At 54.3% G+C, this 18,358-nt stretch overlaps 1 protein-coding gene across 1 annotated transcript; it reads right to left on the bottom strand.

The window, feature by feature from the left end:
• Positions 1-965: 965 nt before the first annotated feature.
• On the bottom strand, positions 966-4,859 carry FAM163A (family with sequence similarity 163 member A). The gene is made up of 2 exons (XM_026509252.4): positions 4,701-4,859; positions 966-4,148 (listed from the first exon to the last, which is right to left on the bottom strand). Exons 1-2 carry the CDS (start codon positions 4,791-4,793, stop codon positions 3,741-3,743), a joined length of 501 nt encoding a protein of 166 aa, XP_026365037.1. The 5' UTR covers positions 4,794-4,859; the 3' UTR covers positions 966-3,740.
• Positions 4,860-18,358: the final 13,499 nt, after the last annotated feature.

The following is an 18,358-nucleotide window of genomic DNA, read 5'->3' as shown; positions in this document are numbered from 1 at the left end:
GTTACCAGGGAGAACAGGGCCAGGGCTGTGACCCCCACCACATCTCCTGGGGCTGCAGTAAGATATGGGGCAGCCCTGCCTCACGCAGGTGCCGGGTGAGAGGCTGGAAGTGGAGTGGGCCTGAACCACTTTGCAGGGGAGAAGATGGCTTGAGGTTGGGGTGGGTGTGGTGATGACAGACATTAGCTTCAGGGTTTCTGTTCCCAGAGGACAACTGGTGACAGAGCTGTGGCCAACGGCCACCAGGGCTGAGGGTGAAGTTGTGCCCCATGGGACTACCAGAAGGCCCAGAGGGGCACAGTGCCTGAGCTCTGGGGGCCAGGCCGCCCACTGCCTACCCAGTTGTAATCAGGGCTCACAGTGGCCCTGAGATGGGCAGAGGGTGTCTCCCTCCGTCTCAGACACACACATGGACCCACAGAGATCGACCCTCATCCTCATCCTCCCTGGTTGCTCCCTTTCACACACACATTCCCTTCCTCTTCCAGTCTGGCAGAGAGGATCTGGCTCCAAAACTCTTTCTTCTGTCCCCTCCCGACATGCAAGCGCTGGCTGTGTAACACTCTGCTCAGGTCTCAGGCTTCAGAGGGTTGGTGATGTAACCCAGAGCTACAGGTGGGGACACCTCAGGCCTGGACGACAGGGGATAGAGCTGAAGCCTGGGCTGCTCCCCAGTGAGGCTCCCTGTAGTGGGCTGGGCCACTTCACCTCAGGGATAGCAGCAACTACACTTCATATCCCCTTTCCCAACAAACAACACGTCCTCCCTGGGCATGAGCTCTGATGGAGGCAACATGGCGGCTGGGACCTCTTACTGTGGAAGCAGGAGGGGAGAAGATGGTGGATTTTGGTGCTGCCAGTAGACATTCTGGGAAATCAAAAGGCACATTCACTCTTAAATCCGTGCCCAGCTGCCCCCCTCCTCGGGTGAATAACAGAGGATTCTGTGGGATTTCTATGTCAAATTCCTCATTTATTTGGACATTCACTTGGCTGTGACTCCAGGTTATCAAAGATGCAGGACAGGAAATCTGTAGCGGGAGCGGTGACGTGGAGGTGGAGACAAGATGGCAGAGAGGACCGGGTGTTCCCAGCCTCTGCTTCTCTTCCTGTTAGGGTACGAGTTGAAAAGTGTCCGGATAATGTCCCATAGCACAGACCCCACAGCGAGAAAGTGCACAGCACAGTTGAACGGGTGAGCTTCCTCTTCTGTAGGTAAGACCCTCGCTGCGATCCGGAGACTGCGCCCTGCGTGCTGTGGGGGTGTGGCGGGGAGAGCCGTGGCCCATCCTCTCTCCAGTGCCCGAAAACCCAGATTTCGATGTGTAGGTTGACAAGATCTAGGCTGGGAAAGCTACAGGAGGAGAGGGGACTGTGTAATATGCTTGTCACTCAGGGCCCCAGTAGATCCGAGCTGGAAGCAGGTGATAGCTGACTGGGCTGCCTTGATTTCTCCAAAGGCGGGAGGAGCAATGACACTGTTTGGCAACGACCAACAGCCCTTGCTCTGGTTGACCGGCTGTGCAATTCCCGGGCAGCAGGGCCGCAGGGCTGGTCATCAGGAGGCCCCAACAGCAGCTGACCCAGCAGCTCATGGCAAGGGGGGTGCACTTGGCCTAATAAGGACTGATGATGGGATGGAGCATGTTAAATTTGCTGTCCTAAACTCGTCCCTCTGGCCTGGGAGACAGATCTCATGATCCCCTTCCTAGAGCCACCCCCTCATATAAGGACATGTTACCGTCTGAGATCACCCAGGAGGAGAATCAGACAAACACGTTTGCTTTTCACTGAACAATTAAAATCATTTTGCCTGTTAAGCCTGTATTTCACGGCGGTGGCTCAGTCGTCAACACACATCCCCACACACTGGATGAGGCCATTGGCAAGCGCATCTCGCCTCTACCAGGACTCAGGCAAGGAAGCAGCGTGGCCGCCAGATGTTTTCAGGAAGTCCTGGCTGTTCTGAGCACTAGTGGCCTCTTAGGGTCCGTCTGGGCAGGTCTCCTTTTCCTGGAGAACATGGGGTCTCAGAGAAGATAAATGACTGGTCCTAGAGCTAATGAGTGACCTCAGTGTGACCAGACCCCAGGTCCTCTGATTCGTCACCCACTGTGCCCCAATTACAGCTGAGAAGCAAGGTGACAAGTGCCCAGACAGAGTGAAACGAGAGGTGTGGTGAATTCTCTCCCTTCTCCCAGCTGCACATGGCCCTTTCTCCAATGCAAAATCACGATTTCAGCAAAGGGGCTAGCTCTTTCCCTGCCCCACCCCCTGCAGCATGCGGTGACTCCGAAGTGCTGGGAGTTATATGCCCTTAGAAGGGGGAGCAGCCTCTCCTTAGTATAGAGGCAACTGGAAAACTCCTCAGGTGCGCTCCCTCAAATGGCTTTAGGCCACAGCGGGGTTCTAAGTGGGAAGTGAGGGCAGGGCTCGGGCAATTAACAGGACCTCACTGGAGATTGGGGGGTCAGGGGGGAGGATGCAGCAGAGGGAGGGCAGCAAGCATGGAATCCAGGAGTGGGGGCTGCTGTCCCCAGTGGCATGACATCGTCCAGCTCTGGGATGCTGTGGCTGGATGCCCGAGTGGAAGGCTGGGCCTCTAAAGGGGGTACATGGCATCAACGCTGCAGCACTGTCCCCTGGGAGATGACAGGCTCTTCCCGCACCAGCCGGCTGCGTGCTAGGGACTAGCCACCTCAGTCCCCTTGCACTCATGCTGTCGGAGGGCCAGATTTTCCTTTCTAGTCGGTACATCAGAGCCCCATCCACTCCGCAGCTCCCAGGGGTGGCAGAGCCCCTGGTGTGTGATGTGTGCGGTGGTGACAGGTGTGTGCCCACCTGAGAACACACACACCCTCGCAGCACTGCTCCTACACACACACACACACACACACACACACACACACGACTCAGGGTGGCAGACCGGGGCCCCAGAGACATCAGCAAGAAGGTCTCAATGGCCGAACTGCTCACACTCAGTCACAAAACTTCAGCAAGTTTCTCCAGCAGGGCAGCTGGTTCCGGAGGCAGAGGAAGAGGATTTGGGGGAAGACAAAGTTAGGCATCCCTTTTTGGTGCATTCCCCACAAATAACCTCAGGCCATGGCCTTCTGAGTCTGCTCAATGTGTCCCACAAGGAAGGGAACGTACTGAGTTCCGGAATCCATATCCATATTGGGGCAGCCACAGAGACTGCAGTCCCCGTGATCACCAAATACAAAACTAGCTTGTGAACTGGGTCTCGGGTTCATTTTAGCAAGCAGGTCCCGAAGAGGTCCCCTGAACACCTTCCTCTCCCTTCTCAGATGCTGCAGGGCCTTACTTCTCACCTCTCCCCACGCCATAGGTCCCCTTTCTTCTTCCATCCCTCAGGAGTCTGGGTGCCCCCGAGCCTTGGCTTAACTTTCCCTGCTACTCCTCCTCTCACAGTCCGGCAAAGCTGGGGGAGCGAGGGAAGTAAGAGGGGCTGCGGCGGGGCTGGAGCTGGTGGGTGAACGTCCCAGCACAGACACAGGCACGGCTGCCCACTCCTCCTGCCGGCCCCTGCCCTGGTTCTCAATGCACTCGGCAGCTTGAATTCCACTGTGGGGCAAGAAAAGCCAAAAAAAACCAAAAACAAAAAAGGCAAAAACCCACTGAGCTTGTCCTTGTGGGCTGTTGGAGGGGTCCCCTGCTGCCCCCATTGTTCCTGCCGGGACAGCAGCATCGGTATGTGGAGGGGTCAGGGGTGAATGGGGTTACACATCTGTACTAATAGCCCTTGGATTGGTGAAGGCCTCGCGCCCAGAGCCTGGCCACGTCACCGGGTAACTCTGGGGCACTGCCAACTTGAGGGATGGGGGTCCCCCTTCCTTGTAGTATGTAGGAGCGAACGAGAGCCTCTCGCCTCCGCCCCCATTGGGTACCATGTCAGCCGTCCGTATGTAAAAGGGGGAGCTGTACGGGGAGCAGGTGGTGCAGTGGCCGGCCGCAGCCCCCCACGGCTGGCCGCAGGGCTCGCTGGTGAGAGGCGCCAGGCCACCTTGGCCATCCGGGGCTTGGGAGCTGCAGGCATTGCAGGTGGGGCCTCGGGGATGTGGGGGCAGGTCGTGCTCCTCCTCCTCGTCGTCTGCATCTTCGGCTCTGCTCTTCTTGCAGCAGTAATACTGAGGGGAGAGTGGGGAGGGTTGCCCGAGGGCTGGCTGCTCCCCTCCGGGTGTACCGTGCCCCTGTTCCCCGAGCGCCCTGCGCAGACAGCTTTCCGATGTTGGGACTAAACTCAACACCAGACACCGACGTTCCACCAGTATATGTTCCCAGCCTTGCCAGACCAGTACCTTCCCTCCTCCTTCCCCCTACGTCCTAGCCATTAACCCCAGGCTGTGGTGGAGAGAGCGGGACCTACGTGTCATGTTGAGGACAGGGGTGTGGCCTCTGGGAGCAGCTCTCTTATAGTCTCCCCAGAGGGGTGCCCTTCCCAGGACTCCGAAATCTCAGCTGTGCTGGAGACACAACACAATGCCCCGATATCGTCCCAGCACAGCCTCCTCGGGGGACCCCAAAGTGTACAGAGTGTGAGAGACGCATGGCTCCCTCCTGGCCACCCCCAATTCCCAGCCCCCACGCTTCATGGCTTTGAGCTTTGTCACCCTCAACGGGCCCCCGGTTTCTGCCCCTAGAACGGGGACGGGGTTTGCCGGTGGCCTCTGGGGACAGACCTGGAGCCTGCAGTAGCACAGGACGGCGATGATGCAGAGGAGGATGACCGTAGCTAGGATTCCGCCGGTGATCACAACTGTTCCCGCTGTCATCCGCCCGATGCCCCATCAAACTCTGCAAGGACGTGTGCGGAGAGGTGAGGGGCAGCCACACCGGGCGTGGGGCAGGGAGGCCTCCTGGAACTTTCTACACAGTTGGAGGCAGGGAGGACGTGAGGACAGCTGGAATAGGAAGGCCGTGGGCTTCCTGAAGACAGAGAAGCTGTGGCCTGGGCCAGCCTAACCCCGGGGGTTGTGGGGGGGCACAGCAGAGGGAGGGAGAAGGGAAAGCGGAGCGCTATCAGAGTGTGTAATTCTGCTCTCGGCTTCCGCTCAGTTTCGAAGGTTCTTGCTGTGCCCTTCTTGAATTTTCCTTCTCCTCACATCCTGCTCAGCCCCCCCACCCTCACCCCTTGGCTCCATCCAAGACACAAAGACAACAGCTTCCTTTCCTGGGGGCTCAGTCTGTGGCACTGCCCTAAGGTCTCCCTGCTTGTCTCAGGTAATCCCCAAAATAACTTTTGGGATCGTTAGTAATCATCCCTGTTTCACACATGATGAACTGCGCCTTCGACCGGTTTGGCTGATTCCACCCAGCCTGGCTCACCCCAAAGGCCATGCTCTTAATCGCTGTCTTCCAGGGCACGAACAGCAATGGCCCCCGAGCCCTTGACTCAGGTGGAGGGGACAGGGTCTGAATCTCCAAAGAAACCACCCTCCTTTTGGGGGCATCTCTGTTCTCTTTCCAATTCTTGTGCAAGACAAGGGCAAGGGGAGCCCAGAGGCAGTGGGCAACAGGCAGCATTCTGGCTCCTGGGAGGGGGTGGCGAGGCTAGAGTATGGTCCTACTAATGGGGGTAAAGCTCTGGCCTCGGGGAGACTCCCTCTCGGGCACTGTATGGCGACTTCCCAGCCCCCGGGGAACATGGGATGAAGGATGGTGGTGCCAATGGAGCCGGAGGGTGGGAGGAGCCTTGGCATCTTGAGGGAAGAATGACCAAGAGCACTTACGTTCAGTAAAGGGAACAGTGACCTGCAAGACAATAAAAGGGACAGAGCTATTGGAAGATGAGTGCTACCCCTGAAAAAGGCCCCAAGGGTTAGATTAGTCCCTAAGCCCCCCCTCCCGACGCCACCCTGCCCTCTTCACTGGGAGCTCTGTCACCGACAAGCCCACACTTCCCACGTCAGCCTCCAGCTGCGCCTCCCTCTGCTGCCTGACGGACATTTCCCTCGTGTCACGGGTGTCCCTCTGGGATGTCAAAGCCTGGCATCTGGTGTGACAGCCTAAGTCACCACCCTCTTTCCAAATGGGCACCCCCCCATTAGTGCTTCCTCCAGAGCAGGCTGTCGTTCCTCAAAGGACCAGTGGGGTGGAATGTAAGCTGCAGTCCCCTCACGAAGCTGTGGGCCCTGCTGCACCGCCTGGCGGAAGGGGCACCTCGTTCTTCAGCCAGATACCACCTGCCCCTCGCCATCATTGCGCACCCCGGCATGCTTCGCCCTGCCCCACGGGCTGCATGCTCACCACCAATTTATCTTCCCTCCTCACCTCCCACTGTCTCCCTACGTGAATCCTCTCTCCACCAGGCAGGCCCAGTTCTTCAGAGCTTGGTGATGAAAAGACACCTAACGTACCTTATGATGTGGCCTAAGACATACAGAGCAGGGGCTGTGGGGACACAGAGGAGGGAGGGACTAACTGCTTGGGGAAGGTTCCCTGGAAGAGGTAATGCTTGAGTGGGGTCCTGGAAGCTGAGTGGGAGCTTGTCCAGTAGACAAGGGGAGCGGGCAGGATGAACAGCCCCGGTGTGTGAGAGACCACGAGCACTCCGGGAAATGTACAGAATCTGGAAAGACCGGGGAGGGTAGGCACCAAGTGGGAGAGGCTGTGAGCCAGGCAAGGATTGGCATTCACCTGTCTCGGAGGCCACAGGAGTTCCTGAAGGGCTGCTGGTAGCTGAGTGCATGAGCCGGCTTTCCCCACCTGTTTAGATGTTGCCCACCCTCCAGAGCTCTGAGAGACCCCCCCGGCTCCCCCATCGTGGTGCTCTCTCTCTGGATTCCCACTGCAAAGCCTTTCCAGGGTCACTTTCCAAACCCTCTCTTGGTAGGATGCTTGTCCGCTTTTACGTGAGAACATCTTGACTCCTCCGGTACGTGAGAAGTCCTTTGGGATCAGGAGCTGTGTCCTGTACGGCTTCCAGCCCCAGCCCCATTGTACACAGCGCCAGCCGCACGCGGGTGCTTGACGGACCTTTGTTTGGTAAGCCTGGCGGTCAGTACTTCCTTCCCCGACCTGACAGTAATGACCCTGACCTACCATCAGGGGGCAGCAAGTCGCATCGCTCTGCTCCCATCCCATCTTGCAGATCTGAGCATCGCTGTTCAAGTCCAATTAGTTGGACTTTGCCCAGATGCTTGGTGGGCCATGCTTAAGGGATTCGCTGGGCATTTGTGGGAAGGGGGGGGAGATGAACCTCAGCCTTGGGAGAATGTATGTGCCCTCATTACAACACGCCTCCTCTCTCCCCTGCTTGCCCTGCACGGTCACCACAGAGGACCGTGTGAGGGACAGAGAGGCCTGTGGAGTGACCTGAAGGGGACGACAGCAGTGACTCACTCTACCTGCCAGTCTTGGCCTCGCCCCCTGAGACGTTAGCCTGTTTTAGGACACAGGGAATGAGGAAGCTATATAAGAACGGAGCCCTCCCTCCTTCTGACCTCCATGCCTGGCCTCCCCTCTTTGGGTACCATGCGGCAGTTCCACAGAAGTGGCCTGGAAATGGGGGGCACGGCAGAGGCGCACATCTGAAGGCCCAGCTGAGGCCCAGCTGTGCCATTTAGCAGCCACCCTGTCTTGGAGACTGACCTCCTTTCTCACTTGTAAAGGAAAGCTTAACAAAAAACTCAGCTTACAAGTACGATTGTGAGGGAAAAGCGCGATTCTCGTATGCAAGAGCCCCTTGGGAACTCTAAAAGATCCTTCAAACACAGTTGAGGGGAAAAGGACGGCCCAGACATTTTAGATGTCGGCTCCAATCTGGCCTTACAGACAGAAGGCACACATAAAGGGCATGCGGGGAACGCCCGGGTCCCAGCCACTTCCCATAGGGACCCCATACTCCTGGTATAATCCAGCATCTCAATTCCTATATCCAAGGCCTCCTGTTATCGCAGGGGGTTCATTTTCTCTTTGTGACTAGATGCAAACGATCACAATAGCCGCCTGAATCTAAACAGCACTCTACAGTCTACAACATGCTTCCATTTACATCCCCTCCTAGGACGCGCACGCTCTAAGACGGCCCCAGATGAGCCCTGCCTCTTGGTAGTCACGTCTCGTGTGCTCCTTTCCCTCGAGGGTGGATGCCATCTATGACTTACTTCTAACCAACAGAACACAGCAAAGATGACGGGTTGTCACCTCTGTGAATAGACTATATAGCATTCTGACCACCTTCTTGCTGGCCAACTCTGTCCCTTGCTGGTTTGGATGCAGCAAGTTGCCGCGTTGGGAGGCCCATGTGGCCAGGGACAGGGGGTGGCCTCTGGCCCTCAGTCCAATGACCTAAATGGAGCTGGACAATCACAGAAGTGAGAGTGGAAGTGGGTCCTTCCCCAGTCGAGCTTCGGATGAAATTGTAGCCCCAAGACACCTTGGAGGCAGCCTGATGACAGACCCTGAAAGGGTGGACCCAGCTGGCCATGGCTGGACTCCTGACCCACAGAAACAGTGAGCTGGTCAGTGTGTGTTGTGTCAAGCTGCTAAGTTTGTGGGAGTTTGTCATGCAACAAAAGGTTACGGATACACCTCTGAACCACACAAAAACCCCACACGCAGGAGAGGAAGTCGGACCCTTAAATGATTTGCCTCAAGTCATACAACAGCAAGTGTCTGAGTCAGGACCCAAGGGCCAGCGCTGTGGAGTTCCCATCATACCCAGCTGCCTTCTGATGAGCTTCCATGGGACGGGAGCAAGAGGTTCCCCCACAGATGGGTTCCATGGTGGCCAAGTCAGGGACCAAGGGCAGCCAAGGAGGACAAACCTATTGCCAAGTGAAGCCTCCTGGGGCCTGCCCTCTGTGATCAGAACTTTCTGGACCTCACTCCCCACCAACACCCCTCCCCACCCAGGGCCCAGACACCTTCCCCTGGCGGGAAAGAGTCAGCCTGCAGCTCACACTTACAGGAAACAGCTGGGACAGCAATGGCTCGGTCACGCTGGCTGTGTCTGAGAAGACAGAGGTTGGGGGTGCGTCATGGCCAAGGGCATCAGTTCCTGCCAGAGAAGAGAGGGGAAGATCAGTGAGAGCTGGAGGGGGAGGCCCAGAGGATGGACAGACCCCGAGACTATGAGTGGATGTCCCCCAAAGCGGGGGGGGGGGAGGGCATTGTTCATTGACTTCCGTGGCTGCCTCAGTCTGGGAGGCCCCAGCCTAGGGACCTAAGGACAGACCTGTAAGGCCACACATCCCATCCTGTCCTTGTTTCCCTCCCTCAGTGCCACTGTCTGCAACCCACGGCCCAACACGTTAGAAGAACCTCTGCCTATTCTGGGAAGCGAGGCTCAGCGGGGGAAGGGAGTCCAGTCACCTCTTTCACACTCCCCTGGAGAATTCTGGCCTGTCCCCTGGCAAATGTGTCCTTGTTGCCTGCATGGCTGATCCTTTTCTCTATGGCTGCACGTACCTCTTTCCCATTCCCTCCCCATCCTTCCCTGGGCCTGTCCATATTCTCAGTGCCCACGGCCACACGCTCCTTTCCCTTACTCCAAAATCCCAACTTCCTCAGGACAACATGCCGGTCAACGAGACGGTCAGATGAGCACTTTCACGCTGCTGTGCTGATGGAGGAGGGGGAGGCAGGATCCTACCAGGACATTTAGGAATGCACTGTAGGCTAATTCCTGGGGGTCCCTTCAAATGAAAATTCTTTAAATATCCACTCAACATGATTTAAGGAGAGACTGGGCCTTATACTGGGAGTAGGAGAGTGGGGAGAGGAAGGACGCTCTCTGGTGAGGCGTAGCTCTGCTCTTTGTCCTGAGGGGGGAAGGCCCCACTGGGTGTCTTTGTACCGGGAGGGAACCCAACTGGTAACTGGATCCACAGAGCCACCTTCCACAGGGGCAGGCTGACCACCTCTGGGCTCTCTGAGGCAGCCAGAAGCTGGAGGTCAAAGGGCACATAATGTCTCAAGGCCAGGTATTCATCGGAATTCAGTAGGTCTCAGGAGCAGAACTCTGGAGAAGCCGAGGAGGCAGGAGTTCGCCTGCAGAGTCAGCCCATCCCTGCCGTCACCTCCCCTCTAGATCTACGCCTTAATGCCTGGGATCAGCCGGGGATGTTCTGGGCACTCGGGCTTCCTTTTCTCAAAGATGTTCTTACTCTCGTTAAAGTGGAGGTCATAGACAGCTGGATGTCCGAGGGGACTCTTCTTATCTAAGTTTTGATTGAGATGCCAATAGATAGAAACCAGAAGACTCACGTGAGTTTGGGACAGGTCCCTCTTCCCCAGCCATGTGCAGGGAAATATACACAGGAATGTCAAAAAGTCTGTTTCAGGATCCAAGAACCTTTCTCCCACGTTATAAAATACAGATGGGTCACAGATTTGGTGCAGATTTGGTGCAGAAGATTTCCCTGGCAAGTTGCTGTGGAGCCATGAATCCCTTACTGCAGCCCCCGAGGCAGGAGGGCCGCCAGGCTGGCGGGCTGGCTGTCTGGCTGTCCTGGGTCCCGTCCAGGAGGGCCTCCCAGAGGCATGAGAAGAGCTTAGTTCACTAGGCTGGCGGGACATCCAGACAGCCAGGGGTGGAGCAAGGAGTTACAAGAGCTGCTGGGGACAAGGACGATGTGCTTGCCTGGGGTGAGGAGCTGCAGGAGAGACAGGCCCAGCAGGGAACCTCGAAAGAGCTCACCAAAAAAACACCCACAAAACCAAGAGACCTTTGAAGCTTCCTCTGCTCTCTAACCAGTAAGATTTCCCCATTTCAATCTGGCAGCTCGTAAAACAGCAGCTCTTGGCGGTCGGTGGTGGGAGGAAGGGAGGAGTTGGGCAGGTATGGACAGCACGGGGACACGGCCCACCGCTCCCGCCACTTGCAGCCCAAACCGGCACAAAGGAGAAGAATGACGTTGTCAACTATTCAGTGATTCCAACTTCTAAGTCGAGACTGCAGCTATAGCTGAGAGGTACCACAGACTATCGCCTCAGAGTGGGTGGCAAGAAATGGGACTGGCCCAAGTTTTTATCTAGGAGCAGGGGAAGATTTATTTCTTCCACTGAATACATTCTAAACTAAAGAGACGTGCAAAGGAAAAAAAAAAAAGTCAAAGTTATTTGTTGAGCACAAATCATGCCTTATGCTTGTTTAACCTACCAATTACTTAAGAGAAAAGTGATCCGTGGAAATGGAAGGACTCTAAGAGATCTGGCCCAGTGTCTATTTTCTAGATGAAGAAACCAAGTTCAGAGAGGCCCGTGACTGGCTTATGCACACACAGCAAGATAGAGCAGCAGAGGCACTGGGGGTGAGGCCTCCCGGCCACAGGCCTGGCCCTGCCAGGAGGCTGCGGTCTCTCCCGCACTTACTTCACCAGGAGCTAAGGTGTCCCCTGAAGCAGGGTCTTCCAAATTATCGTGGCAGTAACAATCACCCAAGTCAGATGTGAAAAGACGGAGACTCTAGCCCGAGCAACGCAGCATCTCCAGGGGAGGGGCCCAGGAATCTGCGTTGTTTTTGTTGTTGTTGTTTTTTAATATTTTACTTATTTGACAGAGAGAGGCAGCGAGAGAGGGAACACAAGAGGGGGAGTGAGAGAGGGAGAAGCAGGCACTCCACTGAGCAGGGAGCCCGATGCAGGGCTCGATCCCAGAACACTGAGATCATGACCTGAGCCGAAGGCAGCCACGTAACGACTGAGCCACCCAGGCGCCCCGGGAATCTGCGTTTTTAACAGGTTCGAGTCTCACCATCTGGCCCCTTTTAGGAAATGACGTGGGAATGAAAGTCTTTGGGAGGCTTTCAGGCTGCAGGCAGCAGGGAAGGCAGGTGACCTTGCAGAGACGGTGGCATCATCTGCTGCCCAGAACACTGGCTCTGGATTCTGTGTCCTTGGGGCAAATGGGCCAGAAGGGAGGAGGAAGAGGGGAGTGCAGGAGAACCACAGGTACATGGCAACCTAGGGGGGTGGGGCCCACGAAGAGGTCAGTGATGGGGAATCTTAAAGGGCATTCTTCCAGGAGAGGCTGGTGCGGGGGGAATGAAAGGCCATAGAGACGGGATGTATTGGCAAGTGAGTGTCCCACTCACCCCAAGGCCAGGGCTCGGTGCTGTCCGAGACGGGCCCCTGCCCTCCGTGACCTCAGCTCACAGAGGCGTTGTCACCTGCTCACTGCCTGGGCGACGCTGGCCGGCAAAGCAGCCACAGCTGGCAGCAGAATGTGTAATTAACGACCGGCTGCCCCCTGCTCCCCACTCAGCCCCCTGAGGAGCACAAGTTAATTGAGTGGGGCCTAAGCACCCCTGATCTCAGTTTCTTCCGAGGCAATTAAGGCTTCGCCAATCATTTATTAACTCATGAAACTGACACAGCAGGTTAGCAGCCGGGGAGACATGGAACAGGTTTTCTTGTCTGTTACCAGTCTTCCTAGGCTGCAATTCTGAGGCCAGGTCGGCAGAGGGGAGGGGAAGAAGGGGATCCTTTGACGTCGATTGTGCTTGTGGCCCTCACCAAGCCTGTATTCCCAGGAGGAGGGGGTGAAGAATGATGGCCAGATGGGTTCCTTTGTCCCCCGTGGGCAACTACAGCAGCAGAGACGCATGCCTGGTTGAGAAGAGGTCTCTTCGGGACATACAAGGAATCCTTGCAAATCGTCAAGGGAAAGAAGGGAAACTCATGTCATAAGGGGCAATGAGGCTACCAGGAAAGAGAAGGACGCCCAAACTCACAGCTAATCTGACGAATACAAACTTACACCACAGTAGGCTCGCTCTTTACGTTCGTAGGACCAGCAAAAATCAGAAAGTTGGCTCATGCTTGGGCATACAGATCAACGATTCACATTTCCAAGAACACATACTAAAAAATGGGTCACATTAAATGTTAGAATGGCTGCCTGTGGAAGGAGGAGAATGGGACGGGGAGAAGCAGAGAAAAGCTTACATAAAGCAAGAGAGGGACCTGGCACTGACCCATGATAAGCGATAATGTGCTACGATCTGCTGAGTATGATTAACTTCACCTTCTGCATCTGAGGTCCAACCTGAACAAAGAGAAAAGAAAGTAAGGGGCTGTTACCACCTTCAGGAAGCCTTCCATGATGAACTTAATGCCGCACATTTTAGCTGAGCCTTCCTCTCTGTCCCCAGGTAACTGTATTTGTTCCTATTCTGCTGTCCTTTGGGTGTCCTCTGCCTCCTTCACTAGATTACAGACCATCTGAGGGCACAGACTTGGAACCGTATGTTTTCATAAAGCTCCACTCTAGCTGCCTGGTGTTCTGCACGTTCTAGACATAGGACCAACCAGCTTTAATGGGGAAGTTGCTTTGTATGCAGCATGCTGTCCCAACACAGCACTTGCATTCTGGGCTCACTTGCTATGGATAGTGGGAGGAGCATTAGGCTGGGAGTACCAAAATTTGGCCTTAAGTTCTATCTTCTACATTCCCTTGGGTGACTTTGGACAATTAATGACCTCCTTGAGGTTAACCTGCAAAATGAATGTAAACGACACACCTCTCCTTACATGGTAAGGATGATGGAAAGGGGGATGTTGTTTTAAATTATGTTGTCTTCTAAGGAGAGTGGGTGTTGTTCCAAGGACTCAGGGTCCCTGCGGTCCTCTGTGCCACCAACAGACGAGATGGCTCTTCATTCTCACTTGTCCCTTGATGAGTTGACCATGCCAAGTTTTGGAGTAGATCTGGTAAGAGCTGGACCACTCGACACAACAGAATGAGAAGAGTACATTGAGGTATGTGGTAGCAGGTGGACCAGAGAGGGTGGGATGAGGAAGAAAGGGGATCCAGAGAAATTGGCTGAGGCTGGGGGGCTCTGTTGAGTCTCTTGGCCAGTCAAAAATCCCAGTGGTTAGTTAGTGTAAACGGCTTTTAAGATCTGGGAGGTCTCTATGGTTCTTGTGTTGTCCTCTCAAATTGTTGGTAACTCCCAAATGTGAATGATCTTTTTCTCATTTGTGGCAATCAGATAAAGGGGCTGAGCTCAGACCTGGGTGCACATCGGTGGAATGCACATGACACAATAAGGACTAATTCAGCAGATGGGGATTTGAGCAGGTCCTATCTACATCCTTAGAACACATGACCCCAGCTCCAGTAGGAGTTATGCCTCAGATAACTCATACGAAAATAGTTTGTCATTCCTCTTCCTTTCTGGCCCTGACCTCCCTCTCAGATACAGTGTGTCCCTAAGATTCCTGATCATGACCTTGACTACTGTTCCCACTGGGATCTTTGTGTCTCAACATGATACGCATGGAAAACCTATGTCATTCCCCTCGCTTCTTCTTTACCTACTAGTTACTGAGCACAGAGCCTGGCATTGAGCCCCCCCATCAGGAACACAAAGATGATGAGGCTGAGCCCCCTCACGAAGCTCACAGGGAGTGGGGGAGTGATGAGCAGTAATGGACATGGTTCCTGGACCCTCAGACGGAAGGCCTGCAGTCATACTGCAGTCCTTATCAGAGCCTATAAACTCCCTGGAGCAGGCCGAGCTGCTCGTTCAGTATTTGGGGCTACCAGTAAATGTCTGCCACAGATAAATAGCAAAGATGGGGGGCCCTGCTCCTCTCAGCCCAAGGCTGACCCAACGGTGCCCTTCAACCTTGATGCGTGTCTCAAGAGGTGAGGCTGAGCCCACCTCTCCCCTGTCTCAGGAGGCACAAAGATGGACCCCTCTGCATGGTCCCTCAGTGAAAACTGCGCTGGTCCTGGGAGAGCAGTGGGGCAGAAGGGGTCCCACCTGTCCCAGCTCACAGCCTTCCCTGAGCTCGCCTCCTGCAAACCCCAACTGTGCTCTAGTCTATAGACACAGTGGGACTTGATTTTGTGTCATTTTCGATGGGCCGAGGCTCTTTTGTACAGTGACCCTTGTCTCTGCAGCTCTTGAATCAGGGTCCCTGACCATGGGTCTGCCCTCCCTGCTTCGGAGAGACTGGAGCAGAGCTCAGGACACTCGTCAAGAGTGTAGCTTACCCTGGACTTGGCTTTGTTTCCCTTGCTGCCTTTCAAAACAATGTTCTTTACCGCTTACAGAATGTTCCTGTTTCATCTTGTTTGATCCCCAGGCATGGCTGTTTTTGATTTCTTTTCCAGAAAACATGAAGTTCAGGAAAGCCATCCACACAGGTAACTCGGGGAGAGCGGGAACGCCCTGCCTGCACCATTCTTCCACGAACGGTGGTTCTTGCGGGAACACGCACAGTGACCCATCCCTGAGCCCCCCCAGCTCTTCTGCCCCCCGCATTCCATGCTCTCTCCCAGCTTGACCATTTGCAGGAGGGAAGGCGGCACCATGGCCTGTGTCGTGGGGAGGAACTGGCTTTTCTGTTCCGTGCAATGCGCTGTTCTGTACCACGGCTCGGATTTGTCTCCATGTATACTGGTGTTTGGAAGATGTTCTGAGGTCCCCAGGCAGCAGGCCTCTGGCCCGATGACAGCTAAGCAGGCTTGTTAGGAAAGGCAGAGCGTCTGTGGGGTTTGTTTCTCCTCTCTAGCAAGATGTCAGCGGGCTGGAAGAAGGTGCATCGGAACACAGGCCATGCAAGGGAGGGGGAGCTTGGTTTTCAAGGCCGGATGGTGATCGGGACGGCATGGCAGCCGGAGGGGCCTAGCCTATACACGGCTGGTCACAGACCGAGGTGTCAGAGCGGGGCAACAGGATGTGGGAGGCTTGCTCCAGGCTTTCCAAGGGGGCCAGGAGTCGGAGTAGGGATAAGATTATACCAAGGGAAACTCAGACCAAATCCAAGATAAATCTCACAGGACATAAGCAAGTGGAACAGAGATGGGGAAACTGTTGACTCATGTCACACGGGGAGGCTTGGGAGCATTACAGAGTGGGTGGCCTCTCCTGCCCTCTGGTCCAGAGGACCAGGCCTCTTTCTACACCAGTCGAGTCTGGCGGGGCCAGACTGAAGGCAGGAAGAGGGTGGGACATCGGGACTGGAAAAACAAGGCAGCTTCTGGGTTTAGGGACCTTAACAAAGGCAGCAGAACGTATTCAGAAGCTTTAATCATTTCAGAGAAAACATTCTAAAATGGGCAAGAGAGGCCCGAGGAGGACTCTCAGAAGTCCAGGTGCAGGTCATCAGGTGAGGGCAGCGACAGGCCTTTGCTGGTGGGCTGGGGGTGCGGCATTCCATGGGAGCCACGGTAGCCAAAACCACGGGCTTCAGCAAGGGCTCCGGGCAGAACCCCAAGGGCAAGCCCAGCCCAGACACCGCAGGATTGGTGAGAGGGGCAGCAGGCTCTGCAAGGAAGGCACGCGACTGGATCAGAACAAAACCATCCCCTCGGCCACACACACTGGAGCTCCCCGCACCCCATCCAGACATGTCCCATCCTCAAGTCCACGGCACACCACAGTATATATGGTTCCTGCTCCACATTCTGGGTCTGGTACTTCGCCACTAATTCTTTGGGTGTCTTTGTGAAGGGCCAAGTTAAACTCTTCTAGAAATGGACATGCTTAACTATTAGAGTCAATATTGTAGAGGGAGTAAATCTAAGGGAACAGCATCTGTATCTCAGTGGATCGTATTTCTGTCTGATTGCCAATCTCTGGGAGTGGTGGTCTTGTGATGGTTCTTTCCGCTGAATCTTTATCCCTCGGCACCTTGTAGATGGGGGCGGGGAGGCTTTTATAGATTCGACACTGCAGCCTCTGACTCTTCCCCCAGAAGCAGAGATTAAGGACAGGAGCCCCATTTCATGCACTGGCACCCAAGGGCTGAGGCAGGGGTGGGGTGGGCTGGGGACTGCACATGCCCAGTTTTCCCATCAGGGAAACCTCCAGAACAGGGTAATCCAGGTCAGCTAGAAAACAGGTTAGGAAGATTAGGAAGAGCAACTTTATACTTCTTTTGTGTAATAGGAAAACATGTTAAGGTAGAACGTTTATAGACTCTGTCCTCCTCTGCTTTCTGCTAAACTGTGTCTACCAGCTCATCTCCTAGAGTGGGCAGATTTGGGGTAAAAGAAAGGCCGGGAGGTCCCATGCTGTTTGAATTTACGAGAGCTAGAAAGGTCAGAGTACCGATCTGAATACACTTGGACACTGAGAGGAGTGGAGGAGAAAATCCAAGAGCCAGCATGATAGGCATTTGAAAAGCATTCTGGAAGGACGGAGGGAAGAGGAGGCTCAAGGTGGCCGCCATGTGCGTGAGATGCTGGGAGAGATGGAGATGGGGAAAGAGGATATTTTAAAGTTTTTTATATGTTACGAAGATAGTTTCTCCTGTTGGGATCTTCCCAAAATGTGCAATCAAGATTTAAATTGCTTTCCAATTTTTTTTTTTTTTTTTTTTTTTTGCATATTGGATTTGAATTTCCTGGGATGAGACGCCTGGAAGGGACTGAGACTATGGGGTAACTTTTTCTTTTCTTTTGTAGGTTATAATCATAAAGGAAGACGACTTGTCTAAACAAAAATAACCAGTAGCAATTTAGTTAAATCAGTGCCTCTTTTGGTAAAGTCGAAAAGCATTTATGAGGGGTGCCTAGTGGCTCAGTCATTAAGTGTCTGCCTTCGGCTCAGGTCATGATCCCAGAGTCCTGGGATTGAGCCCCAGTCGGGCTCCCTGCTCAGCAGGAAGCTTGCTTCTCCCTCTCCCACTCCCCCTGCTTGTGTTCCCTCTCTCACTGTGTCTCTCTCTGTCAAATAAATAAAATCTTAAAAAAAAAAAAAAAAGCATTTATGAACTTCCAAAATGTTAAGCCTGTGTGTGTGTGTGTGTGTGTGTGTGTGCGCGCGCGCGTGTGTGTGCGTATGTGTGTGCATATGTGTACGTGCTTGCTTCTGGAGAGGGAGTATGGAGCTTTCCTCAGAAATCAGAGAGCTCTGTGGCTTCAGAGAGGTTAAGGACCACCAGGTGAGATGATGTATAGAAAGACCATAAAAGAGGAACAGGATGGCTAACTAAGACAGCAGCTCTAAGAATAAAAATAAAAATAGAAAAGAAGGAAGAAAGGGGGGAAGGGAGGCAGGGAGGGAGGGGAGGGAGACTCCTGTTTTGGGGCCTACAGATAGAGGAAGGAAGAATCATTAAATTTAAATCAGCTAGGCATGGTCAAGACAGGACTTCATTTCCACAAGCAAAAATAAGCCAAACGGAGGGGAGAAAATAAAAAGACACAAGGAAGTCAGGGATTTGGGAGGAAACATGAATGATAAACAGCTTCTCAAAATGTTCCCAGCAGGTAACCCCTCTGGGAAGAGCTGACCATCCCCACTGACAGACCAGACGAGTGGCTGAGGCAACAGCGCACATCCGGGTCTCTGATTTGTTTTAACCCCCAAAGGGGACATTTTAGAAAGACCTCCTCCTATGTGAATGATCACTTCTTAATTTCATACATTTCCCTG

Source organism: Ursus arctos, unplaced genomic scaffold, assembly GCF_023065955.2.
Source record: "Ursus arctos isolate Adak ecotype North America unplaced genomic scaffold, UrsArc2.0 scaffold_2, whole genome shotgun sequence".
Taxonomy (NCBI): domain Eukaryota; kingdom Metazoa; phylum Chordata; class Mammalia; order Carnivora; family Ursidae; genus Ursus; species Ursus arctos.
The sequence above is the reverse complement of the archived record's forward strand: the minus strand, read 5'-3'. Positions and strand labels throughout refer to the sequence as shown.

What these genes read in the sequence shown, in the direction of transcription:
- FAM163A (XM_026509252.4), bottom strand. Translation starts at nt 4,793, where the DNA reads ATGACAGCGGGAACAGTTGTGATCACCGGCGGAATCCTAGCTACGGTC. An exon ending in TGTGCTACTGCAGGCTCCAG is followed by an intron (nt 4,149 to 4,700) that starts GTCTGTCCCCAG and finishes CTCTCCCCTCAG; the next exon opens with TATTACTGCTGCAAGAAGAG.